This window comes from Peromyscus eremicus, chromosome 1 (genome assembly GCF_949786415.1).
Source record: "Peromyscus eremicus chromosome 1, PerEre_H2_v1, whole genome shotgun sequence".
Lineage (NCBI taxonomy): Eukaryota > Metazoa > Chordata > Mammalia > Rodentia > Cricetidae > Peromyscus > Peromyscus eremicus.
The window spans coordinates 51,455,412-51,482,271 of record NC_081416.1 but is presented as its reverse complement, the minus strand read 5'-3'; the positions used below and the strand labels follow the sequence as shown (position 1 = coordinate 51,482,271).

Here is a 26,860-nt window from a genome sequence, read left to right as displayed (position 1 = left end):
AGTTGGGAACAAGCCTAGCTAAGGCTAAGCTTTCATAATTAGTAATAAGTCTCTGTGTCATTATTTGGGGGCTGGCAGTTGACAGTAGATTTGCATAGCCTCCTCTGAATGGGCTGGCATCTCCTTGATGACAGACCAAGGCATCCAGAACCCCCATTTCCTCAAGGAGGTGTTTCCAGGCCCAGGAGGCTGAGGCCTTTGCCATGGCTTAGAAGTCATGTTTCTTCTCTTCCCACTACTGAAGCTGCTAGCTGTCACTTCTGCTGATCTGGGCCTCCCTGACTCGGCCAGGGTGGGCCCAGCCGAGCCTTGACTAGGTAAAGTAGGCACAGCACGTGGCTAGGTAACAGCTGATACAGCTGATAGCCTGTGACACGAACTGTAGTGTAGAGGGAACTGTGAACAAGGGCAGCCATAGAGAAGCTGCGCTTGTCGTTAGAGCCGGTGGACTGCCTAGAACCTCAGTGATTCGGCAAAGATTGGACTGTTGCCAGTCTAGAGCCTCACTGCAGAGCATCTTGAGCTCTCTTTAGCCCTCTTAAGTGGCCATTGATTGTACACCTTTGAATGCGGCCTAACAACCTCGTTAGTGTTAGATAAATCCTGGCAACATACAAACAGACCCCGTAGCTTCCCCCAACTCAAAACTGAAGAATGTCATCAGACAGCATCTGAGGCCTTTCTCGTTTTTTTTTACTGTAACTCACCTGTCACTGCTGTACTCACAAATATACTGGAAAAATCTGATATGACTTTCATTTGTTCTGTTATTATGAAAACTTCACAAAATGACTGCCATGCTGGAATGTCCTATTTAGGGTACCCTAAGTCTGAACTACCAGTTACCATTCTCATTTGGCTCCATGAGGAAAGATGGGGAGAAGGGTGGGGGAGACTGGGCTTCAGATACCATACCTCAAAACAGGAACAGAGCTCAGAGAGGCCACATGGCCTTTTGGAAGCTTCTGGGCTGTGGGTGGTGTCCAAGGGGGTCACTGGGAAGGACAGAGTAGAGCCCCGGCCTCCAAGGACACACAGGTCAAAGTAGGAACCGGACATTCCGTAGGTAGGATGACCAGAGGGAAGTTAATAAGCCGGAACCCGCTGGAGTGGAAGAGCCTCTGGCAGGGCTACCGTCTGGGGACAAAGTCCAAGTCCGGAGGGAAGGTGACCAAGCAAACAAACTGCCAGGGTCCAAGTGATATGGTCTCTGATAGAGACCACGGTGGCTCCCCAGACACAACCTGGGGAGGTTCCCGAGGCAGGAAGGCCTGAACTACTTTCTTTTTTAATTTAATTTTTTTTTTTTTTTTTTTTTTTTTTTTTTTTGTCTTTCGAGACAGGGTTTCTCTGTGTAGCTTTGCACCTCTCCTGGAACTCACTTGGTAGCCCAGGCTGGCCTCGAACTCACAGAGATCCGCCTGGCTCTGCCTCCCGAGTGCTGGGATTAAAGGCGTGTGCCACCACCGCCCGGCCTTTAATTTAATTTTTTGAGAATTTCATTTGTAAATACTATATGTACATTTCCACTCCTTCCCTACACTGTTTTTTAAATTTTGTATTTAGTGGGAAGGGTGTGCAACTTGCAGGAATAGGCTCAGTCCTTCAAGATTGAACTCACGTCAACCATCTTTCCAGCCCTGAATTACATTTTTTTTTTTTTAAGGGAGGCAGGGCTTCCATTACAGTTGTCCTCTAACATTCCAGGCTGTGAATCTCAACCTTAACATTCCAGAGGGATCTAGACTTTTAAGTCTACATGGCCTCATGAATTTTCAAGAAATGATTTAAGGACATACTCTCTGAATGACAGTTGCTTCATCTAGAATGTACCAGAATCTAGCTGAGTGGTGCTTTTGCAAGTGTCAGAATTTCCTGCACAACTCTCAGGGAATCCCATACTTTTGCAACATTGGCTGCTCAGTCTGGAAAGTCCTCAGCCCATTATCACCCGGCCTTTACCTGTTTCCAGTCCTGAAGTTCCTCCCCGGTAACTGACTTGCAGGGATTCTTTTGGACTCTGCTTTCTCACTTGACATTAGTTCATTTGCACACTCTGGCCACACACTCACCACACATTTGATGATCACATGACGTTTAGTGACGGCCTGGTGTTCCACTGCATACTCTGCTCCACATTTCACATCATGATCACATGACGTTGAGTGATCGTCCTGGTGTTCCATAGAATACTCTGCTCCACATTTTTAGACGGTGACTATTTCCCTGAGGAAGCCTCACCTTCTGCCCTACAAAGTAAAGTGATTTGTGAACTCTAGTGTCCCCTGGACCCTAATGTACCAAATGTCTAAGACTTATTGGATGTGGCGTCCTCAGCAGCTGTAACTGCACAGGGACCATCACTAGAAGGGAAAGAGTCCCACTATCTGGGGAGAAGTCCCCACAAGTGACAGAAGGGCACTTTGCCTTTCTGGTAAAAACATCATGCAAGCCTGGCAGGGTGATCCAGACTTCTTTATTCTTTTTTATTCTCAGTGCAGCTTCTGTGTCCCATGGGGAGATGGGGAGCCCTCACACATTCCCCCCTGCTCCTCTCCCTCTCCCCACTTCCTTTCTCCCACAGCAAAACCGCCGCCTTCCAGACTGCCCTGCCCCTCCATGACAAAGCAGTTTTGGAGCTCAACCCCTCAGGAGGCGCAGAGTGCTGAGTCACGGTGGAACAACAGCCCTCCACCACAAGGTTCCTCCACCCCCACCTCCTCCTCTGAACCAAGCTAGTATTCCACAGAACAGAGGGGCCTGCCTCTCTTCCGGCCTGCGTTTGCTCTGTGGCTCCTGGCTCTAGGAGGCCACTGTTCAGCCTGTTCTGGGCAGCTAGCCAAACTCCCTCCTCAAAGTCACGAGGAGTAGAGGCAGCATGGGGGTGGGGGAAGCCGAAGCCTAGTCAACAAAGGCCCAAAGACCCGGCCACAGCTGCAGAATCTGGAGGCTCGGATACCGCAGTTCTGGAACCCACTGCTTCCCAAAGGTGGGAACCGGACCCGAGCAAGGGTGCTCACACACTCCCCATTTCCCTTCAAGCCCTCCTCCTCCCTTAGTGACCTTCCACAGAACACCCTGTTCCTGGTCTGCTGTGCTGTTTACTGAAACTACCACTGAAGTACTTAACAAGCATGGAGCCAATACTGATTCACACAACTTGCTTGATGTGGCAGGCCAAACTTCCTTTCAGTGAGTCTAACTTTATACTGTTTCTGTTCACCTGGGACCCAGCACACCCAGTCCAAAACCAAGCTGACCTTTCCCAACAGCCTTCCCCCAAACTTGTGCTTCTCCTGTGTTTCTCTGGTACCATGCAGGGCTGTGGCAACCCAGCTGGCCAGGCCTGAGAACTGGAGGGCCTGGTCCCCACTCCCCACCTCCCAACCCACACAATATCCAACCATTCACCTCATCCTGTCTTCTCCATAATCTCTCTTCTGCTTTCTGTTTCCTACTCTCATGAAAAACCGTGGCAGCTGTCTCCCAACTGGTACCCAGCCCTCTTGTTTGACTGGAATCCAAACTCCACACAAAATGCATTCATTTGTTCAAGAGACAAATATCAAGCACCGAATCACAAGCACCTTGCAAAAGACTGGGTGTGCTAAAAATGCCTTCCTGCCTGGAGCTTTCAATCCACAGTAGTAGGGAAGTCAACCAAACAGTCCGTCTAAAAAGGAATGATTAATACAGATATTGCATAACCTGGTGCAGTGATACAATGGAGTCTGGGCACTAGAGAAGCTGAATTAAAGAGGGCCTCTTGAGCTTAGGCTTTCAAGAGTAGCCTAGACAATACAGTGAGAGCATCTTTATTATTATTATTATTATTATTATTATTTTGGTTTTTTCGAGACAAGGTTTCTCTGTGTAGCTTTGCGCCTTTCCTGGAACTCCCTTTGTAGACCAGGCTGGCCTCGAACTCACAGAGATCCCCCTGCCTCTGCCTCCTGAGTGCTGGGATTAAAGGCATGCACCACCACCGCCCGGCGAGATCATCTTTAAATAAAAAGAAACAACAGACTGCAACATGAGTACTTCAGTGGTAGAGCGCCTGGTTATTCTGCCCCAGGCCCTAGGTTCCATCCCTAAGACAGAAAAAAGCGTATATTACACAAGTGTACATAGATGTTTTGGCTCTTGACCTTCATCCTTTCTATAAATACCACCAGCCTAACACACCATTTCTATGTTAACCTCGTTTAAAATATCTTTATCTAAATCCTTTTCATTTTTAAGCATTTCAAACCTGCCAACTTTTGACAGACTCAAAAGAACATTCCCTACTCCAAATTTGGATAATCTTCTTAACAGTTTTCTTAAAACTTTATAGATTTCAACTTTAAGGATTGTATTTTTAATTCATCTGGAAGGTATTTTTAAATACAGAATGATTCATTTTTTCCACATGACAACTGTGTCGATATTATTGGTTAAACCCATTCTTCCCTAATTTGAAAGGCATGGCTTTAACTTATATCCAGTTCCCATACACATGTGGGTGGGCATAGTTAGATGTTGATCTCATCTTTCTGTGCCAGTACCATACTTTAGTGTAATATAACAAGAGTGTGTGTGTGTGTGTGTGTGTGTGTGTGTGGGTGGGTGGGTGTGTGTGTATCACAATAGATATCTCAAGCAAAGCTTCCCTGATAGCCTTTGTTTTCCTCAAAGGTTTACCAGCTAGTCCACTGACTCCATATGAATTTCAGAATCATACCCTACCATGGAAACACTGCCTTTTTCACACTTCGGACTGTGCTGAATTACAGGGTTAGAGCTGACTATCGTGATATGGAGGTTGACCCTTCAGGAAGATAGCACCTCCTTATCACAGTAACTGCTTTGTTCTGTCTCATGTTGTTGTTAATATTATTACTTGGTACTTGGAGTATATACTGCTGATGTAAGTGAAAATGTTTGATATCATCTCCCCCCACACCACACCATCATTCATCACATTTCGTGACGGTGGCTAAAAACAAATGGATATGGTATCTCCATGTTGCCTGCAGCGTAAAGTTTAATGACTTTTTATGGCACACCAATCTGACTGTATTCTTTCCAGCACTTTCCAACATGTACTTTGTTTTCCAGGCCAACAAACATACTTTCCTTAAGGTTCCTGGAATAGGTCAAGCATTTCCACACCTGCGCATAAGCTATTCCCTCCACTTTTTTGTTTGTTTGTTTGTTTTTGTTTTTTGAGTCAGGGTTTCTATGTTTAGTGAGTCAGGGTTTCTCTGTTTAGTTTTGGTGCCTGTCCTGGATCTCGCTCTGTAGACCAGGCTGGCCTAGAACTCACAGAGATTCCCCCTGCCTCTGCCTCCTGAGTGCTGGGATTAAAGGCGTGTGCCACCACCGCCCGGCTCAAATTTATATCAGTATCACTATCTTAAGGTCTTCTTGAAATTTGACGCTAGGTTATTTATTCAGCAGTATACTGTAGCTAGAGTACCACTGAAATCTTGCCTGATTTCAGCAACACACGTTTGTTTCAAAAGAATAAATACTATTAGTAATGCAGTATTTCAGTACACTATTTTAAAAGGGGAGAGGGGGTGTAATCCCAGCTCTCTGGAAACTGTGGCAGGAGAATCAGGAATCAGCCTGGGTTACATAGTGAGTCCCCGGCCAGTCTGGGCTGTACAGTAACCTTGTTAACATAGTCTCAAAAATGGTAATAACAAAATGTTTGAAAGTCCAGCTTCCAGGTTTGAGTATCTGGAAAAGCTTCTGCGGGGCTCCCACCTGTTCAAAAGACTAGACTGAGGGTAGCAGACATAAATGGTAGGGCCTAGCTAGATGCAGTGGCTAACCTCTAGTTCTATTACCTAAGAATTCACACCCATTTTGAAGCTGGGTCACAACTCCAGACACACAGTTGGCTTGTCCTTCCAATGTTTCATGCACCTGTCACCCGCCATTCAGCCCCACCAGCTTTTCTCCAAGGACAAACCCAAGGTTACTGAGAAAGATAAAGGAGACCATTTTGAAATAGACACACGCAGGTCGCTTCTCCTTTTCTTTTCTAATTCAGAGACCTCTCTTAATTTTAAGCATCACCAGGGACTTTCTCAGAAACCTAGATCGTTTGGCTCCAGGATTCCCCCATAGAAGGCTGTCCCTGCTCTCAGGAGAAAACGCCCGCCCAGCCTTTGTTTTTTCCAACTGTCCAGAGAGCCATGTTTGCTATCAGCAAAAGGCCTTGAGTGATTGAATCAGAATGACGGGGCAGACCCGAACTCCCTCCTCCCCAGTAGGCCCCCCACTCCTCCTTTACGCTTCTCTGCATAGACTCTGGAGGAGAGAAAGCTGGTCTTTCCCAGTCCAACTTATAACTCGTTCGCCACCTACAGCACCACGCTTCCATTTTCCTATTTGTAAGACGAAGTCACTGCCTGACGTATGTCACGATTTAACAACTCGTACTGAGCTAAGGGATGTCCTATGGGACTTGAAAATCACCCTCCTCGGCACCCTCTGTCCCCATGGATTCCGAGGGCCCAGATGCCACTGCAGTAGGGCTGGAGCCAACTACCGCCCGCCCCGGGGCACAGGAACAGCCTGCTTGTTGCCAGGCACTGCTCTTGGCAGAGAGGATCAGTGCCCACTGCGCAGCCTCACACACATAGATCCTCCCCGCCCGCGCCTGAGGGTCTGGGCAACACGCCCACCGGAAGAGGCGGGTCTCGGCGGCCCGCGACGCTGATTGGCCAGGACGCGCCTGACGCGGACTCCCGCTATAAGTACTGCTCGCTGGCCATCTGCGCCAGACGTTCTCGCCCAGAGTCGCCGCGGTTTCCTGCTTCAACAGTGCTTGAACGGAACCCGGCGCTCGACCCTTCCGACCCCAGCCGGCTGCTCCGATCCAGAACCCTTTGCAACTTCGTCGCTTCGCCGCTCCAGCGTCGCCACCGCGCCTCGCCCAGCCGCTGCCATGACCACCGCGTCTCCCTCGCAAGTGCGCCAGAACTACCACCAGGACTCAGAGGCTGCCATCAACCGCCAGATCAACCTGGAACTGTATGCCTCCTACGTCTATCTGTCTATGGTGAGCGCGGCCTGGCCTTTGGCGGGGCGGGAGTCGGGCGTGGCTTCACCCCGGGGCCACTAGGGGAGCAGATGGGGCACGGGTTGGGGCGTGGCCAGCTGCAGGCCTCCCAGCGCCCTTCTGGAAAATGGAGTTTGCTCCGGCTCTCTCCCAGGGCAGCCCTGGCGTGGCAAGTCTGAGCTATTAGCCCCTTGTGACTCTTGCGTAGACCAGGCGCGTCGTTCCACACCCTCCTGTACCTTGAGGTCTTAAGGCTGCACAATTGTCAATCCGTCCAATCAAATCTGCAGTTAGATGCATTTTTTTTTGCCCGCTCCTCTCCGATCACGTGACCTGCAGACTACTCTGCTTCGGTGTGCATCCAGCTCCAGTTCCCCTTGAGTATGGCGGGTCTGCTTGGTCATGGTGTCGAATGGCAGCGTTGGGACCCGGTGCAAAGAGGCTTATCTCTTGTGAACTTACCCTGACCCTATCTTAAGCAGCGGTCTCCACCTCTCTGCTCTGCTTATCACAGAGCCTCACTTGTATTGAAACATTATCTCTAGAAATCTTTCCTTCTGCAGGCATCAGCATCACCCGACCTTGCCCCTTCAAGGCATCCAGAGTACTGTGTCGGTTTTTGCATTAGAGAGTTGTGGCTTACTAATAGAAGCAATAGATAGTTGTTGGATAAAGCCCACCATCAGTTGCTGGGCAAGGAAGTTTTCCGTGCACTAATCTGTTTCTGAAAAAACAGGTTTGGGGCAGTGTAGAGAGAATCACCCTTTGATTGCCTTGTGATTGTGCAAATTACCCAAAAATAAGTGTGTTCCAAATAGATTTGAGATAGGCCTATGTTAGCTGGTTTTTTACGTGATTTGTGGAGGAGGAGGAGAAAAATGGCTTCCCAGTGCAGGGTACTTTAGCACTCTCCTCAGACGAGTAGATTTAATTTAAGCCTTGGCTTAAATTTTTTTACTCGACAGGCGGTAGTGGCGCACGCCTTTAATCTCATCGCCGGGGAGGCGGAGGCAGGCGGATCTCTGAGTTGAGGCCAGCCTGGTCTAGAGTGAGATTCAGGACAGGAACCAAAACTACACAGAGAAACCCTGTCTCGGGGGGAAAAAATTTTTTTTTTCCTCTGCACTAATACAGAACCATAGGACATTTGCTGAAGCCAAGTCCCAAAGTCCTCCCCTCCTCCTGTACTTTAAAAAAAAAGGCCGAGTGGGGTTGCAAATAGCCCTGCCACCTACAGCCCTTCAGCTGCCTTGCTGTGGGAACCCCATAACACGTACTCTTTCTGCTTTCAGTCTTGCTACTTCGACCGGGATGATGTAGCTCTGAGGAACTTTGCCAAATACTTTCTCCACCAATCTCACGAGGAGAGGGAGCATGCTGAGAAACTGATGAAGCTGCAGAACCAACGAGGTGGCCGAATCTTCCTGCAGGATATCAAGGTGAGCAGAAGATCTAGGGGTGCCTCAAATGAGCAGTTAACCCTTATGAGGCTACTCTGGGCTTTTGCCCTTGTCCCCTTTTTAGGGGACTGACACCAGAGTTGGCACACAGCAGTGAGCAAGCATGTTACGGGGAAAACTTGTCAGAGGAAACTCAGGGCAAAGAATGGTGGTTAGGTGTGAGGTGTTTACTACGGGTTGATTGGTAGAGACTGCAGATGAATTGACCTAATGTTCTGTTCAGAAACCAGACCGTGATGACTGGGAGAACGGGCTGAATGCGATGGAGTGTGCACTGCACTTGGAGAAGAGTGTGAATCAGTCACTACTGGAACTGCACAAACTGGCTACTGACAAGAATGACCCCCACGTGAGTATGGGAAACACGGGGCATGAATGGAGGTAGTCATTGCCACGGGGCTTGGGAGAGCTGGCCAATAACCTTCTCCCGTGTTCTCTTTCCTAGTTGTGTGACTTCATTGAGACCCATTACCTGAACGAGCAGGTGAAATCCATCAAGGAACTGGGTGACCACGTGACCAACCTCCGCAAGATGGGAGCCCCTGAAGCCGGCCTGGCAGAATATCTCTTTGACAAGCACACCCTGGGACACAGTGATGAGAGCTGAGCTGACTTCCCCAAAGCCACGAGTGACTTTACTGGTCACTGAGGCCGTGCATGCATGTCGGGCTGCCTTTATCTTTTCTAAAAGTCGCACCAAAACATCCGCTTAAGTTCTTTAATTTGTACCATTTCTTCAAATAAAGAATTTTGGTACCCAGCCGCAGTCCTTGAGATTGAAGGTGTGTCAGCTTCCAGCTGTGTCGCTATTGGTGTCACTGTTACTCTAATGACACTGAAACAACTAAAAAGAACACTTATATTTATTAAACTCCTTAGTTTGGGAAAGACCGTAAGACACAGGTGTGTTCAGACAGGACTCAGCACCCCTGGTTCTGAATTACTTGCCAGACTGTCATGGGAACATACTCTCGGGTGTCTCACACACTGTGTGCCTCTGACTGGGTCAGTGTCCTGCTGGCATTCGTGCAGGTGAGGACCAGGCCGTGAAGCATCAGTCTTAGGAACAGGTTAGGTGCCAGCTTCATCCCTGTGGAAGATTGGAGAAAGTTCCCAGCATGAGTTGGGAAGGTGCTTGATTTATGAGGACAAAGGTTGAAGCTGGTCTTAAACATACCCAGGTGATCTATAAAAGTTAATGTCCAGCCCCAGAAGCAAGATAGGAATTGTTGTTGCCCTTTTTTTTTTTGTTTCCTTTTACAAAAAAAGGGATGTTCTGATCACAAATGAAACCAAGAATGGGAAAGTGTGGGAAGTTAGGACTCCCCATGGAATGTTTCTAACTGGGCAAAAGTGTCCAAGAAATTTAAAAGAGAAATAACCATAGCTTTTAGGCTTTTTTGGAAGTATTAAATGAGGCCCCAAAGCCCTGAGAAGGTATCCCAGGAGACCTTATGGCCAGTGCCTTGAAAAGAAGTACAAGTGCTTGGGTATGGGCTATAGGCAAGTGTTGGCCATCCAGCTGATAGAGCAGTAAGGCTGGTCCTTGGGCTACAGCCTATCTAGAGTCTCAGGTCTGTCTCAAGGCTCTGTGGTACCATCCATCCATCCCCGCAAAAACTAAACAGTGTGGCCAACTGCCCCCTTCCCCAAGATAGCGCTCCCTTCAGCATTCTGTTAGCGCAGTTTTACTTTTCTGGAAGTGTTTCTGCTGATGTCAAGCTCTTAGGTGAAGTGGGCAAAAGGCCTCCCATCACATGGTTCTTGCAAGGTGGCTGTTAATAACACCCCCTAGTGTAGGGACATAAGTTCCCCCACCCATCAGCAATAATGGAATCTTGGGAAACTGGGGTCACAGGCATGGGGGATACAGCTCCTGGTCCAGGTGGACAGACCTGTTTTCCAAGGTGGGATGGGGCTCTACGTGCTCCTTCCGTGTAGTGTGTGTGTTGGTTGGCCCCTGGTCCAAATGGTGTTTTCTAGTACGTTCTGTGGGGCTCTTCTTCGGAATGTTCAAGTTAAACTCCACAGTTTTCCTCTTTGTTTGGTGCTCTCGGGAATGCCCATCACCTAGGAGCAATTCAAACGTGTTCTTGATGGGGCTGGAGGCATAGCTCAGCAGTCAAGAGCACTTCCTGCTCTTCCAGAGGACCTGAGTTTGGTTCCCAGCACCTGCATCCGGCAGCTCACAGCTGCCTATAACTCCAGCTCCAGCAGATCAAACACCCTCTTCTGGCCTCTGAGGGTTACCAGCACACATGTGGCATATACTCAAAGACTCACACAACGTACATAAAGTAAAAATAAACCTATAAAAGAAAGTGTTCTTGGTCTCAGAAGCCATGGGTGTTAGGTTTTTGTCTTTAGTGTCTATACCTGTGACTAAGTAAGGCTTGGAGGCTGCTGACTGCTCAGGAGGGAAGACCATGGGAGTATGGCTGAGTGGTGTCTGTGGGGCACTGTGGTAGCCTGGCCTTTCAAACAGTGGAGTGGCCCTGAAGGTATCCAGACCCTTAAGTTTCCAGGCATTATCTTCCTGCTTGGCCTTATGGCCCTCGAGGTAGGGGTCCTTCTTGGACCACAATAGTTTGGTCTTTGAATCTGTCCTGGGAGGATGGTGATCAGTGGACTGCAGCCCTAAGAAGCGTCCAATGATGCCGCCAGGGTTCTCCTCATCTTCATCATCCTCATTTGACTGAAACTCCATGTCTTCTTTGTCCAGGCTGGAAGGAAAAGGGATGCACAGGACTGAGTGGGTGTGTTGTGGGAATTTGGCCATTTGGTCTAATGACCAATGGAATGGAGCAGGTTGGCCCGATGGGTGTGGTTTTCTCTAAGGCTACCTGAAGCTTTAAGAATGAGGGAGAGGGTCGTGGGGCCCCTTGGATGGTGGAAGGCCTCCTGACGCCACAGCTCAGTGACCTAGTCTGGACCTTTCCCCATCCCTCCCTGGTGGATGAAGAGGCAGCAATGCTGTTTCATTCTGTATTCAAGAATATGTTACATCCATTTCATCCTTTAATAAATAAGGCCTGATCCAAGACTTCTGTGGACTGCTGCTTTATGGGTGGACCAAGAAAAGATGGGAGCAAGTGCCTGCCCAGGACCAAGGCTGCACAGCCTTCTCAGTGCCTCAGCTGTCAGCTCCCCTGGTGGATTCTGCACTTCCCAGGGAGTCCCTCATGGCCCAGCTCACCTTAGGCTCCCTCTGATTCACTGGCAACATCCAACTCCCCAGCCTAACATTACAGATTTGGGGTGTGTGTGTGTGTGTGTGTGTGTGTGTGTGTGTGTGTCCATATGTGGATGAGTGTACTTGTGTCTGCCTGTGTGAAGACCAGAGGACAATCCGCTTCCATCCTCAGGAAAGCAATCCACATTCTTTGGGACCAAATCTCCCATTAGCCTCAAGCTCACGGTTAGGCTAGACTATCTGGCCAACAGTCTCCACGGGTCTTCTGTCTCTGCCTCTGCACTGAGATTACAAGTACATGCCACCATGCTTGTCACTGGGACAGGTGTTCTGGAGATCAAACAGTAATTCCCTGAACCCCACCGGCTCCTTTTCATCAGCCCCCCTGTTCAAGCATCTTTCTCCAGGCAATCGGAACATCTATCTGCTCCTGGGGAAGCAGCTCAGATAAGCCCTAGCAGTGTCTAGGCAAACTGCAAATTTGCTTCCTGGTGGGGAGCAACATCTAACAAAAGGTGTTTGGCTTCCTGGCAGCAGACTTCCTGAGGCTCCAGGACCTTTAACCTGTAAGAAAAAGCCCTGGCCCTCATCCAAAGTCTCCCTGGCTTTAAGACCTAAGTGCAGGCCAGAAAGAGGTCACGTCTTAGCCAAAGGCAACCTCTGTTACATTGCGTCCTGCCCAGTCCTTGACCATGGGTTGGAGCCTGCTCAGCTCACTAGCTTGCACAGTCCCTGGAGGCAGGGCTTATGTATTATTACCCTTACCCTCTGGTACCCACCCCAGGTTCAATGCTGGTGTTCAGAAGAAACAGGTTCAAAACATCTTCCAAAATGTTCCCAGTTAATTCTAATTTCAGTTCAATGGACTGGGTCATAAACGAACAGAGAGGACAGCATAGTACAGTGTGCAAGCACATCAGATACTCCAGAGCCTTCTCCCCTGTCATCCAGAGGACTGTGTGGGATGGCCCTTTTGGCCCACTGTATCTGGGAGGAATTCAGATGAAATGGGATTGTACAGAGGAGAGAGCGGCCACTGTGGGTGGAAGGAAGCCTTTTCTCTGCAGGACAGTCTATTCAGGAGACCCTGTCTCCTACAGCATAGTCGACTAGCTAGCCCTTACTGGGCTTGCCTCATGTAATAGCAACAGCTGTTCCAAGTTGCTAGGAAGCCTTATACTTGAGGTTTTTCTCAACCAGGTCTCTGGCACTGCCTACCTGATGTTGAAGGTGGAGCCCAAGAAGGAAGGTCGACGATACTGGACAGAAGCAGCTGTGTAGGGTGGCTGAGGCTCTGCCTCATTCCAGTACATATCACGCTCCATGGGAGGCAAATCCTGGTGCATCTCATCCACAGACAACAGGGATACCTGGTTGCCAAGGACAGAGGTGGGTATCCAATAGAATGAGTAGCCCAGACGGGAACATGAGCTTGCCTGATGCCTTAGGAATCATCAGTTTGCTCTCTCCGGGCCTCAGTTTCCCCACCTGTGGTACTGAAGAGACTGATGCTTACTTGCAGCCTCCGAAGCTGAGATGTGAATCCTGGGAGTGAATGATTGACTGAGAAAAGGGCTGATGTTTGAGAAGGGGAAGACAATTTACTGTAGGGTCTCCCTGGAAAAATGCTGAGTCCCCTCTTTGGATCCAGTTTGAGAAGGGTCCATGACACAGCCCCCGCCCCCACCCCCCCATACCTGCAGGTTTCTGTCAATGATCCAGTTGGTCTCAAAATCATCGTCATCCTCTCCGAAGGGGTTGATGAGCTGCTCTGCCACCTTTGGGGATGGGGGTGGTGGTGGGGGGTGAGGCTCTGAGAACCTTGACACTCTGGTTTCCATCCTAAGCCTTGGGTCCTGCCATAGCCACTCCCTCACGATGCCTTTCCTGCCTAACAACTGTCTGCAAGGCCACAGTATTGGGCCCCAGCACCCTCCCCATGGGGCTTCCATGTTCTTGGTCTCTCCTCTGAAGACCACAGCTGTCCCTTCCTGTGTCACTCAGCCAAATCACCACTTTGATCACCCATGTAACTAGCTCACCTCAAGTTGCATTGCTTTTTGGTACACTTATTTATCTTCCAATATGCACGTATTTGTTGTTTTATGGTATTAGAGATAAATGCTGAGGCTGTGCTGAATTACAGTGGCCAGGAGGGGAGTTTCCTGGACACTAATATCTAAAATACTAAAGCAAGGGCTGGAGAAGTGGCTCAGCGGTTAAGAGCACTGGCTGCTCTTCCAGAGAACCTGAGTCCAATTTCCAGCAACCACGTGGGCACTCACAACCATCTGTAACTCCAGTTCCAGGAGCTCCAGTGACCTCTTTGGGGCACTGAATGTGGACAGTACACTTACATACATGCAGGCAAAACACTCATATGGATAAAATGAAAATAAAAAAAATTTAAAAAAATACTAAAGCAAAGCTCCACAGGGGTGATGATTGTTCTGTGGGTCCAGGGCACATCCTGATAGCTAGTGAGGCACCTCAGATAATTTTAAGCATAAAGGTAGTATAAACTAGTTAAGTCTTTAGAAAACAAAGGTAACTGGGAGAAGGTATATTAGACTAGAATCTCTCCTTCTCCTTCTCTCTGTGTGTGTGGGGTGTGTGTGTGTGCGCGCGCGCGCGTGTGTTGGACAAAATAGTTTCTGTGTATTTGCTCACGCATGTGTGATATGCGTGACCTTCTTTTTTAGCTGCTTTGTCTTCCTCTCAGGTGGCTGCTGGCCATGACCCCTCTGGCCATGCCGATCGATCGCACGGGGCAGGGCGGTATCCGGTGAGGCCTACCTTCAGCCAGCCCATGTAAAATAGGAATTGTAGGATGGTGAAGACAGGCACGACGAGGTCCATCTCGTGGCCGGGGTAGTTCTTGGCCGGGTTCAAAAACTGTCGCCCCACCAAGCATGCGAGGAAAAAGCTGTACACTGCCACTGTCACCACCTGGGAGGGGAGGAGCCACAGGGGACAGAAAAGGGCTAAGCAGAGACCCTGGAGTTGGAAGCTTTGAGTCCAAAGCCTTGCTCTGACCACACTCACGTGACTGGGTTTCTGTTTGTCTTTCTTTTCTTTTTTTTCTTTTTCTTTTTTCTTTTTCTTTTTTTTTTTTTTTTGTGTGTGTGTGTGTGTATGTGTGTGTTTTGTTTGCTTTTGTTTTTTGAGGCAGGGTCTCATGTAGCCCAGGCTGGCATGACACTCACTATATAGCCAAGGATGACCTTGAACCTCTGATCCTCTGGTCACCAGATCCCTAGTGCTGGAAATACAGGTGTGTGCCACTATGTCCAGTTTCATGAGATGCCGAAGATCAAACCCAGGGAGGGATTAATGCATGTGGCAACACTACCCAGTGAGCTTACCCACTCCATTTGCCCCCTCTTTTTTTTTTTTTTTTTTTTTTTTTCCTCCGAGACAGGGTTTCTCTGGGTAGTTTTGGTGCCTGTCCTGGATCTTGCTCTGTACACCAAGCTGGCCTCGAACTCACAGAGATCCGCCTGGCTCTGCCTCCCAAGTGCGGGGATTAAAGGGTGTGTCACCACCGCCCGGGCCATTTGCCCCCTCTTAAGACCAGGATGGTCTCACTCCCTCTGCTGGGCTGGACCAGACAGGGGCACAGATGCTGACCTCAGTGCTAGAAAGAATTTTCCAAGTCCAGACCTAACTCCCAGGATGAGAGCTGTACTCAGTCCCTAGGGAAGTGTGCTTTCTGGATCTTCCTAGCCACCCATTTCCCACAGGGACAGCCTCACCAGTCTCGTCTTTACCTGTGTGTACACCAGTGGGATGCTGATCCAGTCGTAGGCATACAGATGTCCACACTGAGTGCGCAAGGTGCACATCTCCTGGAGGATGGGGGAGAAGGAGCAGGTGCTGGCCACCACCTGCTTCCCCAGACTCTCCCGCAGCTCTTCCCCAGATATAATGCAATGGTGTTCATGGAACAGCCTTGGCTGTGTGGTCATAGGCAGCTCACTAGACCTCTCTGTGTCCTAGTAGCTTCATCTAGCAAAAAGGAGCCAGGACTTCACAGTCTCACTCAGAGAGGGGACAGAGGGGAGATTTGGAGAGGGGCCACCTTGTGCTGTGGAATCTTGTTGGAAAATATCATACACCACCAGGACAGGCTGTGGGCAGAGCCTCCAGCCTTTTCTTTAAAGGAAGCCACAACACGTCCCACTGTATCCCATCTGTGGGCTCACGTTTATCATGCTCTGGAGCAAGACAGTGTCCCGGATTCGACCTCCAACATAGGCCTTCATTGACAGGTTGGCAAACCACACCCAGGGCACCCAGAATGAGTTGTGTGGTAGGCCCAACTTCTGCAAATGCTTATACTCCTCATTGGTCATAAAGCCTGCAGGGCAGAGTGGACAAGGAATCGGGTAATCCTGCAAAAGAAGCAGCCTGCACCGGGAAACCCAGCCAGCCTGTCTGAGCACCTAGGGATTTCTGTGCTCTTTTATCGTTTATTTCGGCACTCAAAATTACCGAGCCCCAGTTAGGCGCTGTTCTGGACCACACGGGACAGGAGGTGGGAGTGCAGAGGGCTTTCTTATTAGCTAGAGTCAGGCCCCGGAAAAAAAAGTCAAGGGAAAGCTAGGGACCCCTGTCAAGCCATCAAGTCGGGAAACCGGAGATCAGGACAGGCAGAGAGAAAGGAGGTAGATCCGAATTCCATTAGTCCCCAAGCCCCAACTTTTTCCCTTCTCCCTGAAAGGTTCTTGACCTTTCTCAAATCCCTACCTTTTTCGTTTATTCTGGCCTCGCCCCACTTCTAGCACTGATTCTGGCCTGCCCAATTCTGTCCCAATTCTGACCCCATCAGTCCTGCCCCACCTCACCCTCTTCAAGTCCGCAGGACTCTGGCTCCACCCAGCGTCAGCTCCCGTCACTCCGAGTCTCAGGCCACGCCTCGGGTCAGCTCCGGCCCTGCGGCCCCGCCCACTCCAGATACTGCCTACCTGCTCGCACCAGGTGCAGAAGAGTGGGAAAGCGCTTGAAGACCGCGGTGCTGACGCTGCGCAGGATAAGCACTTGGCCCAGGATGGCATAGCGGATGAGTGTGCGCCGCAGCAGCCGACCTTGCTCGTCCTTGCCCTCCACGAAGCCTGACACCTGGCTCATAAGGCGGTCCGGCCAAGGCAAGCTCTCGTACTGGTTCCACCAGCGGGTCACCACCAACGTCACATAGAAACCTGGGCAGGAGGGATGAGGGCCGAGGGCCGAGGGGCCGGGCTGTGGCCAGAGACCAGCGCCGGGTGAAGCGCCGGTCTCTCCGACTTCCTGATACATGTGGGCCCAGCCTCAACGTTTTTAGAAGGCCACTGGCCCACCTTACCCCACTCCCCGCCTCTGGTGGAGGTCCGCCCGTGTGTGTCTGGGGCTAGGGGGCGACCACTGGACCCCAACAGCCGCAAGGGGGCGCTCACCCAGAACAAAGGATATAGGGATGAGCTGAATGTAGCTGTCGCAGTACAGAGCCAGCTTCTCAAACAACAGCTGCTGTTCATTCGAGAGAGCCATTCTGGGAGTGGGTGAGGCATTGAGAGGAAGTGTCTAAGAATGTGTCCCTACTCCCGGCCCAGGGGAAGAGCGGGGCTATCTGGGTGATGTCCTTTCAACTGGTCTGGCTCAGGGTCCCCCTCTGGCTGAGGTGGGTTCTCGGAATGGGTTACTTCCAGCATTTTGAACGTGTGTATGTGGGGTGGTGGTGGTGGTGGTGGTGGTGGTGGTGGCGGTGGTGGTGGTGGTGGTGGTAGTGGTTGGTGTGTTGACACGTTGGTAATGGAACCCAGCCCTCGCCTATGTCAGGAAAACACTCCAGCACTGAGATATATTATATACCCAAGTCCTTTACTGACCCTTTTAAACAAGCCCAGGGACAGTTGTTTAAAAGTGGTTGAGGGGAGCTAGAATGATAGCTTAGTGGTTAAGAACACTTGTTGCACTTGCAGAAGAACCAGATTTAGTTCCCAGCACCCACATGGCAGCTTAGAACTATTTATAACTCCAGTTCCAAGGAGATCTGATGCCCTCTTCTGGCCTCCTTGAGCAATGCACATACATGGTGCACATACATGCATACATACAGGTAAAACACTCATACACATAAAAATAAATAAATATTAAAAAATACGTAAAAGCAGGTAGAAACAAAGTGTTTGGTATTTTTAAAAAGTATAAGATAAAAGGCTTGGTAGCTCAGCTGGTATAGTGCTTGCCTAGCACAAGTAAGTTCATAGGTTCAATCTTGGCACCATATATGGGATTGAACCCAGCCATGGTGTCACACCACACACACACACACACACACACACACACACACACACACACACACACAAAGTGGAGAGGGATGGCCAGGCTGAGCATTGAGTTTTAGGGCAATGAAGTGACTCTTGATGATATTCTAGTGGTACATACATGTCATGTAAGATACATCTGTCCAAACCCATAGGATGCAGGACACCATGAATGAACCCTAGTGAAAACTATGGACTTCTAGCAACACAAGGTAAGTTCACTGACTGCAGCGAATGTGCCAGTGTGCAACTGTGCTTTGCTAAAGCAGAGGGTGGAATGGGCACAGAAGAGAAATCTCTGTATCGTCTACTTAATTTTCCTACAAACAAAATGCTTTTAAAAATAACTTTTAGAGTTCACTTTCTGTTGCTTGCGCAAGATGTAGAACTCTCAACTCTTTCTCCAGCAGCACGTCTGTCTGCACACATACCATCATGTCCCACCATGATAATGGACTGAACCTCTAAACTGTAAGCCACCAATTAAATGTTTTCCTTTATAAGAACAAACAAACAAACTTTTAGCCCGGCTTTAATCCCAGCACTCAGGAGGCAGAGGCGGGTAGATCTCTGTGAGTTCAAGGCCAGCCTGGTCTATATAGAGAGTTGCAGGACAGCCAAGGCTAAGTTAGAGAGACCTTGTCTCAAAAATAAATAAATTATAAATCAAGTAAGTTCTAACTTGGTATGGTGGCTCCTGCCTGTGATCCTAGCACTTGGGAGGCAGAGGGCAAGTGAAGCACCCCACTGCAAGTTTGAGGTGACCTTGTCTACATAAGGGTTCTAGGATAGTCAGGGCTATATAGCAAGACCTTATCTCAAAGAATTAATTAACTGGGGCCGAAGAAATGGCTCCCTTGTTGAGAGTACTTGTTGCTCCTGCAGAGGACCTGAGTTTGGTTCCCAGCACCTACATGGCAACTCACAGTTATCTGTAACTCCAGTTCCAGAGGATTCAATGTCCTCTTCTGACCTCCACAAGCACCAGTCACATACATGGTGCACAGACATAAATGAAGGCAAACACTCATACATGTGAAATAAAATTTTAAAATCTAAAAAAATTAAAGACAATTAATTAAATTCTAATTTTAAAGTACCAAATAACAGTGTACTGTTATTAGAACAAACTGCAAGTATTTGATATTTTTCAATACATAGTAGACATGATTGCTTTTAAATTTTTTATTTATGTATTTATTTATTTTTATTTTTATTTTATTTTATTTTATTTTTGGTTTTTCGAAACAGGGTTTCTCTGTGTAGCTTTGCACTTTTCCTGGAACTCACTTGGTAGCCCAGGCTGGCCTCGAACTCACAGAGATCCGCCTGGCTCTGCCTCCCGAGTGCTGGGATTAAAGGCGTGCGCCACCACCGCCCGGCGTATTTATTTCTTATATGTGTGTGTGAGAGAGAGATCAGGGGTGTGTGTGTGTGTGTGTGTGTGTGTGTGTGTGTGTGTGTTGGGGATCGAGCCCAAATGACACACATACCAGGCAAATATTTCTCTGAGCTACATGCCCAACTCTGGGTCTTTTTTTTTTTTTTTTTTTTTTCTCCCTAGCCTCACTCCAGTGGCCAGGGCCTGCCCAGGAGTTCAGCTCAGCCTTAGAAGCTAGCTGGAACATTGGACCCACTCCTCCCCAACTCCTTGATGCTCTCACCCCATTTCCACCCCACCTGCAGGCCTGGAGACCCTGCCTCCGTGAGCTCTAGACCCCACCCCCAGATGCTCCGCCCCTTCTTCCTGAACCTCTTACCTATAGACTCCACGGATGGCGTAGTAGAGGAACATGAAGATGAGGAATTCCCCACACAGCAGCTTGTAGATGCTGCCACGCCAACACAGGAGCAGGCAGGAGAAGGAACCGAGACGGGCATTAGCTACTTTGTTTGTGTAGGTGACGGTCATGGCTTGGCACTGTGCAGCAGTAGGTGGGCTCGGGTCCTGGTCAGCAGGCAGAGGGTGACGTGGGGAGGGGAAGGAAAGAATCAAAGACTAAGTTCTGGTCTGGGACGGACTCATAGGAGTTGAGTCCTGCCCTACCCGGGGCCTCCATTTTTCCAGCCTGGGACACAGAGGGATGGGGTAGGAACACAAGAAGACACTGGGCAGGTCTGGGAATTGCCATGTGCCCTTGGTTTTGCGGCTGCAGGGCAGCATCAACATTCACACAGAGCTCAGGGTCTCAGAGCCAGGCGGCGTGAGTTCTCAGCCCAGTTCCCCAGCTTCCTCAACTACACTGGAGTGAGTAGCTCAGAGACTCAGGCTAGCCCTGTTCACAGCCATGGCCCCATCCCCAGCACTTAGCCTGGCAGGAGGGAATGCCCTACTAATGGTGACTGAATGGCCACCCCAGGGCCTTTCCACCTGCTGATGTAGCCACCTCAGGGGACGGATGCTTTTCCTGAGGTAATCCCACGGCTCACTTCCACTTTAGAACATCTCCTAGGAAAAATGTCCCCAGCCATCCTACTGGAAATAATGCCTCGGTTGTCACCAGTGGTGCCTTCCCAGTGTGCTCGATCCTTCTACATGGTGTATGTCGTCGCTACTTGAAGTCATGTGACACAAGATACTCCTGCCTGCTGTTCGTTCTCTTCTCCCACTGGAAACTCTTAGTGTGTTCTTGGAGCAGATGCTCAGTACAAACTGATTAAAACCATGACTGACTACCCCCTTTCCACCATCCAGAGTCCACCTCCCCCCACATGTGCTGCCAATATGTGCCCATCACACCCCCGAATACACAAGAGCAGTCATCCACCCCTAAAGGCCCGCAAAGCCCTGGCGCTGTCCACCTGGGGCAACCCCTACTCACAGGTAGGGTTCCGGCAGTTCAGGCAACCTCATAAAAGTTCTGGCCACTGGGTTGCTGGGACTCTCTGAGACCCTGGGGCGGGTACCCCTGTCCATACTTGGAGGCTGGCACTGCCCACCTACGTATGTGCTGAGTTGTCACCTGACTTTCTAAGCCAAAGCTTCCACAAAGGAGTCCTTGTCTCGGCCCCTCTTGTAATCTGCTCAAGAGCAGCAACCAGCACCGCCCGGGCAATGTTCCTCTAATTCCTTCCTGGGGGTGGTGAGCTAAGAACAGGACTGGAACTGGGGTTCACACCCCCTCTTCCATGGCTCTAAACTTTGGAATAGAGAAATTTGTGCCACCACCACTTTGTCCCCACTCCTGAGGTCTTTCAGAGAAAGTTGGGGGCAGGATTGAGCCTCATCTAAGGTACCAGGACCCCAGGAAAATTAGTCTTGTCCAGGCCTCTGGGAGCCCCTCCAGAAAGAACGATAGCCCACTGCTATACGTCACTGGCTTCTAGTGACCTGTGTGCTAGCCCTCACTGGGCCTCAGCATCCTTGTCTCAAAAGGTTATGTTGCTTTGGAATTTCATCAGCATAGTAAGTAACAGCAATCTGCATATACTGGTGAGAAGCCCTGATTGGCTGCTGGTGACATCATAGGTTGTGGTGGCTGTGATTGGTTGGCAGGGCCTACTAGTAGGTACCTCAGGTAGAGAAAGAGAAGAGGACAGGAAGGCCAGGTGTGGCGACCGACCGGGCTTAGTGGGAGAAAACTAAAGGCCTGCTGTTCCAGCCATCTAATCCCAGACAGCCTGAGAGAGAGAAAGGCAAACACCCGTGCCCCCAGGGGCAGCTGGGTGGCATCTCAACAGCCGGGCCGACCTTAGCACACCAGTCTTTTCTGAAGGCTCTCCTGAGCACCTGGATAAGATACACGAAGAGCACAGACTCCAGGGAGCACTGGTTCTCAGTCTTCACTGAGTGAGACAGTTGCCAAGACATTTACCAAACACGCAGCTTCTCCGCATCTCTCTCGGGAGTCTGGTGCTGCGTCCTTGGAGACGTTGCGTTTTTATCAAGTACTGCAGGAGCCTGTGAGATTTGGGTGGTCTTGGGAACCACACTTCCGGAAGCCCCGATTTACAGTTTGACCCTGAGCCTTAGAATGAAGCCAGCCTCCTGCTCCCTGCCTGGGCCTCCCTCCTCCCGCCTCTTCACTCCCTAAGGAGGCTGAGCCGCAGGTGATTCTGGACTCGGTGTAAGTCCAGAAAGGGGGGAATAGCTTTTTTACCATGACCTTGACTGCTTTTCTAATCACAGTGAACAATAAAGCTGGTGTTATCCCGAGAGTCTGCTGAGACCCGGCACAACCTTGGAGGAAAAGCAGCCACCCCTCCAACCACCCTGCCACCCTGTCCCTGTCCTTAGTTAGACAGAGACGGGACAGGACTGATGTGGGCCTCAGTCTTTTCATCTGAAAGGGGGGTGAGAATAAGTGTTTCTCTGCTGCAGGATGAGAGTGAGGAATGACAGACAAGTCAGACCCGGGGGAGATCTGCAAAGCACGGTGCTTGGGCCCTATCGGACAGGTGCAGACTCTCCTGGCCCAAGTGCTACTTTGCACTTGTAATGTACAGCCTGGGCTGAGAATCGCTGTGGATTCTTTCTTTGCTTTCCCTCTCTGCCCCACCACACCCTGACACTCAGAAGAGAGCCTACAGGTGGTTTTACACACACACACACACACACACACACACACACACACACACACACACACAGATGTTTGCCATGTCCACATGAGGGTATGAGTTTGGATCTGCAGCACCTACCCATGTAAAAAGCGGGGTATGACATGCCTCTATGACCCTGGTGCTGAGTGGGACAGACAGTAGGATACCTGGAACTCACTGGCCAGCTGTTCTGGTCAGTGTGGGCTCCAGGTTCAGTGAAGAGACCCTGTCTCAAAAAAATAAGGTGGTGGTTAGGTGTGGTGGCATATGTCTCTAATTGCATCCCTTGGGAAGCAGAGGCAGGCAGATCTCTGTGAGTTCAAGGCCAGCCTGATCTACATAGTGAATGTCAGGCCAGCCAGAGATACACAGTGAGACCCTGTATCAAACAAACAAATAAGGTGGAGAGCCATGAGACAGACAACCAACAATGACCTTGGTCTCCACATGCATGTCTGTGCACATACATATGCATACCCCCACCGTCAACATGTTTTATTTGAGGCATGTTCTCATGGAGCCCAGGATAACTATGAATTTTTTGTGTTTCTCAGGAGAACCTTGAACTTCTAATGCTCCTGCTTCTACTTCCTGGGAGCTAAGATTACAGGTGTGAACCACCATACCTAGTTTATGCAGTACTGGGGATCCAGTGCAAGACTTCATGCATATTAGGCAAGCACTCCTCCCACTGAGAAATAGCCACAGCCTAATAAATACATATATATTTAAATTAAAGTTGAACAAGTTCCGGTTACAGTGATGCTAGCATTGTTTTAGATTAAAAAAAAAAAAAAAAAAAAAGCAAACCCTGACTTTGATGGATTCCTGCATCCCTTATGTTGGCCACTAGAGGGAACCATTGACTTGGTTCTCGCTGGGGAAGCCTGCCTGGTCCAGATGGCCAGGTGTCAGTGAAGATGGGAGCTGGCTTTAGAAGGCTCTATTGTCTCCCGAGCATTACCAGTAGCTATAGAATCCTTTGAAAGAGCTGGGAGGTGCTGGATCCCTTCTTCCCTTTTCCATGAAACCCATGCTCCTCACCATTAGCCCGGCAATCCCTACAGACATCTTCATGGTGCTGCTCCCTGCCCACCCTAGACGTGCCAAGATGTCTCCAGAGACACTCTGTGAACAAGCTGCTCCTGGACCCACTCCACTCTAGGCACACTCCAACATAAGACATGGTCTCCCACAGATCTCAGACACGAAAACGTCTCCAGCCAACCAAGCAGACCTCAGGTAAACAGTAAAGCCGAAGACATACCAGGGAAGATGCAGGACCCCAGAATGACTCCTGTAAGGAGAGTGCACAACTCAGCCAAGACCATTCTTTTTTATTTTCCATGCCACAAAGAAGTTATTCAACAGAACATCTCTGATGCCAGCATAGAATCCATTCTAACTCCTGCCTCTAAGAAGTCAGAGTTGAGTGACAATTAGAGAAATATTTTAAAACCTCCTGCAGAAAATGAAAGCAACAATGTCTAAGAGACCAGGGAAACTTACAGAGTGGGAGCATTGGAGTTGGAGCTTGAAACAGGAATAGGAGCTCACAGAACTGAGATGTAAGTGCAAAAGAACAGCCCATGGCAAGTCATAGAGGCATTACTGGGGGACAGTTGAGTATAACACACTCAGGGGACACTGGAGCGCAAGGCAGACCTTTTGCCTGAGGTCACATCACTATCAATGATCTAAGACTAGGACCTGGGACTCTAAGTCTTCTGACTTTGGATCCTGGGCCCTTTCTACCCCCAACCATGACCTCTGCTCTGGAAGGGGGCTATCCAGGACCTGAGACTTACCTGTTAGGGTCTCTGTTGGGGTTGAAGGGAGGTCTGAGGAATGAGGGATATGCAGAGAAGACTTTGATGGTAGCAGAGTCCATGCTCTTGAGCCCCCTGGTAGAGAACCATGTCAGGGAGCAGGTAGAGCACAGCTGGGCTAACGGGTGAAAGTTCCAGACCCAGAACATTATAGCCTTCTCATCTAGGATCACCATAGCAACAGGAGCATCACAGAGGACCTGACCTCTGCCAGGCAGGTAGAAGAAGACCAGACTTGGCAGAGGGCAGTAGGCAGGAGACCCTGGGGTGGGCCCAGTGGGTCTGGCTGCTGTCTCCAGGCTCTGCATAGGGTGCCTGCCAGCCCACTTTCCTCCCCTGGGCCAATCACAGAATAAACAGGGCAGAAGCCAAGAGGAAGAAAGAGGTAGATGAACACAGCTGGACAGGGAGGCAGAGGACATATAGTAGTGCCACTCCAGGGACAGGAAGGAAGACAGTCAACACCTCTTCCCTGACACCAGGCAGACCTGATTGCTAAAGCTCTGGGGACTCTGACACATAACCTCTGACCCCTTCAGAGGGACAATGACAACATAAGGCAGGGAAAGGCTGGGATACATCAGTCCAGCATCACCAAAGCCATATCAGGCCAACGAGAGAGTACAGAACAGATCAGAACCAACAGAAAAAGAGTCACAAGGTGAGAATTCAGCACAGCCCGGGGGAGAGCTGGGATCCCTGAGCTGTGCTCTGCTTCACGGACTGCAGCCTGTGGAGACCAGCCAGGTGAGGCTCTGACCATACCCCCACCTTTTCACTCCATCCCCACCTGTTCAATGAATTTGTTTTAAAAACCAGGGCCCCTGCATTCTGAGAACATACTGTAATGCTGAGCTGAGTAATTTGTTTTTATTTTTTTGTTTTTATGCGTATGGATGTTTTGTCTGCATGTTTATCTGGGTAACACATGCATGTCTGATACCCCTGGCAGCCAGAAGAGGGTATAGGGTCCCTTGAGACTTGAGTTATAGACAGTTGTAACCACTATGTGGGTGCTGGGGTTCAAAGCCAGGTCCTCCGGAAGAAGAGCCAGTTCTCTGAACTGGTGAGCCACCTCTGCAGTCCCATGAATGAGTTCTTGATGGAACTACGTACTACATAGTCTAAGCTCCCGGGGTTCTAGAAGGCATAGTTTTTTCTCCAAGGGCTTCAGTGAATTGCTTTACATGTCCGTCTCCTCCTAGAACATGGACTCTTACGTGGAGACCCTTTAGCATGCACACCATACAGAGGTTTGTTAGAGATGCAAGACTCTCGAGCTCCACCCCAAAGCCCCTGAGTCATAGTCTGCATTTACTTTTTTTAATTACGTTTATTTACTGGTTTGTGTGTGTGCATGCTTGAGTACCACAATACACGTGTAGAGGTCAGAAGACAACTTTTGGGAGTTAGGTCTCTCCTTCCATCGTGTTGGTCGCAGGCATCCAACTCAGTCTTGGCTGCAAGCACTCTTCTGGGCTGAGCCAGCTTGCCAACTGGGAATCTGCATTTTAAACAAGTTCTCCAGCTGAGTCCAGTGTACAATCTAAATCAAGAGGTTGGCTTCAGATGATAATGAAAGAGAAAAGTCTGTTATTATTTACATTTCAAAGCATTGAACTCTTTTGTTTGTTTTTTAGACAGCCCCTGAACTTGATTTGTATCTGAAGATGACCTTGAACTCCTAATCTTCCTACCTCCATTTCCCAAGTGTTGAGGTTGCAGGCCCAATTTATGCCATGCTGGGGATCGAACCCAGGGTCTCTTGTATGCCAGGCAAGCACTCCATCGACTGAGATACACCCCAGACCTCTTTACACTTAGTTGAAAATGTTCTTTGACACATAAAACTTTTTACTTTTCCTGAATTTTGATCTTGCCAAATCTAAGGTCCTGGATATTTGCTTACTCCCGGTTTTCTTCCAAGAATTTTACGCTTTCAGCTCCTACACTTAGGATCTGACACATTTTTAGTTCATTTTTGCAGATGGTGTGAGGTAAAGGTCCAAGGGCTTATGCTGCATATGGATAAGCAGGTGTCCAAGCACGCTTTGTTGGAAAGCTTTGTTTCCCTCATTGAATGGTTTTGGCACTGTTGTTAAAGATCAGTCTGTGACAGATGTATCTATTTCTGGAGTCTCTGCTCAATTCCATTGATCTCTGTGTCTGTCCTGAGGCCAATACTACACTTGTTGTTTGTTTGGTTTTGGTTTGGTTTTCCTTTTTCTTTTGCATGTGCATGAATGTGTAATATGTATGTGTGGTGTACATATGTGTATGTGTAATATGTGTCTGGGTATTTGTGTGTGCATGCATATTGAGGCCCTAGGTCGATGTCAGTGTCTTCCTCAATGGCTCACTACTTCACTTACTCAGGCAGGCTCTCTTGCTGAACCCAGAACTCACCAGTTCTGGCTAGGCTAACTAGCCAACCTGCTACAGGGATACCCTGCCTCTGTCCCCCAAGTGCTAGATGA

General features: G+C 49.3%; 3 protein-coding genes and 1 long non-coding RNA gene across 9 annotated transcripts in view; 3 read left to right on the top strand and 1 right to left on the bottom strand.

Moving 5' to 3' along the window:
• The first annotated feature begins 6,759 nt into the window (after positions 1 to 6,759).
• Positions 6,760 to 9,277, top strand: Fth1 (ferritin heavy chain 1). The gene is made up of 4 exons (XM_059261088.1): positions 6,760 to 7,057; positions 8,350 to 8,496; positions 8,741 to 8,866; positions 8,963 to 9,277. The coding sequence occupies exons 1-4, from the start codon at positions 6,944 to 6,946 to the stop codon at positions 9,122 to 9,124; spliced, it is 549 nt and encodes a 182-aa protein (XP_059117071.1). The 5' UTR covers positions 6,760 to 6,943; the 3' UTR covers positions 9,125 to 9,277.
• Positions 9,278 to 9,362: 85 nt separating this feature from the next.
• Best1 (bestrophin 1) lies at positions 9,363 to 24,513 on the bottom strand. 2 transcript variants are annotated; one of them, XM_059261071.1, is made up of 12 exons: positions 24,363 to 24,513; positions 19,776 to 19,963; positions 17,146 to 17,240; positions 16,678 to 16,911; positions 15,916 to 16,070; positions 15,481 to 15,558; positions 14,507 to 14,659; positions 13,408 to 13,488; positions 12,929 to 13,080; positions 10,894 to 11,240; positions 10,413 to 10,587; positions 9,363 to 9,607 (listed from the first exon to the last, which is right to left on the bottom strand). In XM_059261071.1, exons 2-12 carry the CDS (start codon positions 19,925 to 19,927, stop codon positions 9,589 to 9,591), a joined length of 1,641 nt encoding a protein of 546 aa, XP_059117054.1. In that variant the 5' UTR covers positions 19,928 to 19,963; positions 24,363 to 24,513; the 3' UTR covers positions 9,363 to 9,588. The 2 variants fall into 2 exon arrangements, with proteins under 2 accessions (XP_059117054.1, XP_059117060.1); XM_059261077.1 differs by lacking the exon at positions 17,146 to 17,240.
• On the top strand, positions 16,925 to 22,167 carry LOC131909458 (uncharacterized). Of its 2 annotated transcripts, none has more exons than XR_009378852.1 (4): positions 16,925 to 17,250; positions 18,171 to 18,227; positions 19,702 to 19,912; positions 20,457 to 22,167. It is a non-coding gene; the product is annotated as an uncharacterized LOC131909458 (long non-coding RNA). The 2 variants fall into 2 exon arrangements; XR_009378853.1 differs by lacking the exon at positions 16,925 to 17,250 and adding an exon at positions 17,257 to 17,369.
• Positions 24,514 to 24,572: 59 nt separating the features above from the next.
• Positions 24,573 to 26,860, top strand: part of Rab3il1 (RAB3A interacting protein like 1) — a 39,607-nt gene continuing 37,319 nt past the window's right edge. For 3 of the 4 annotated variants that reach the window (XM_059261032.1, XM_059261050.1, XM_059261041.1), the window contains exon 1: positions 24,573 to 25,130. The gene's annotated coding sequence lies outside the window, so the exon portion shown is untranslated. The remainder of the gene's footprint in view (positions 25,131 to 26,860) is intronic. The other variant, XM_059261059.1, reaches the window with a different exon arrangement.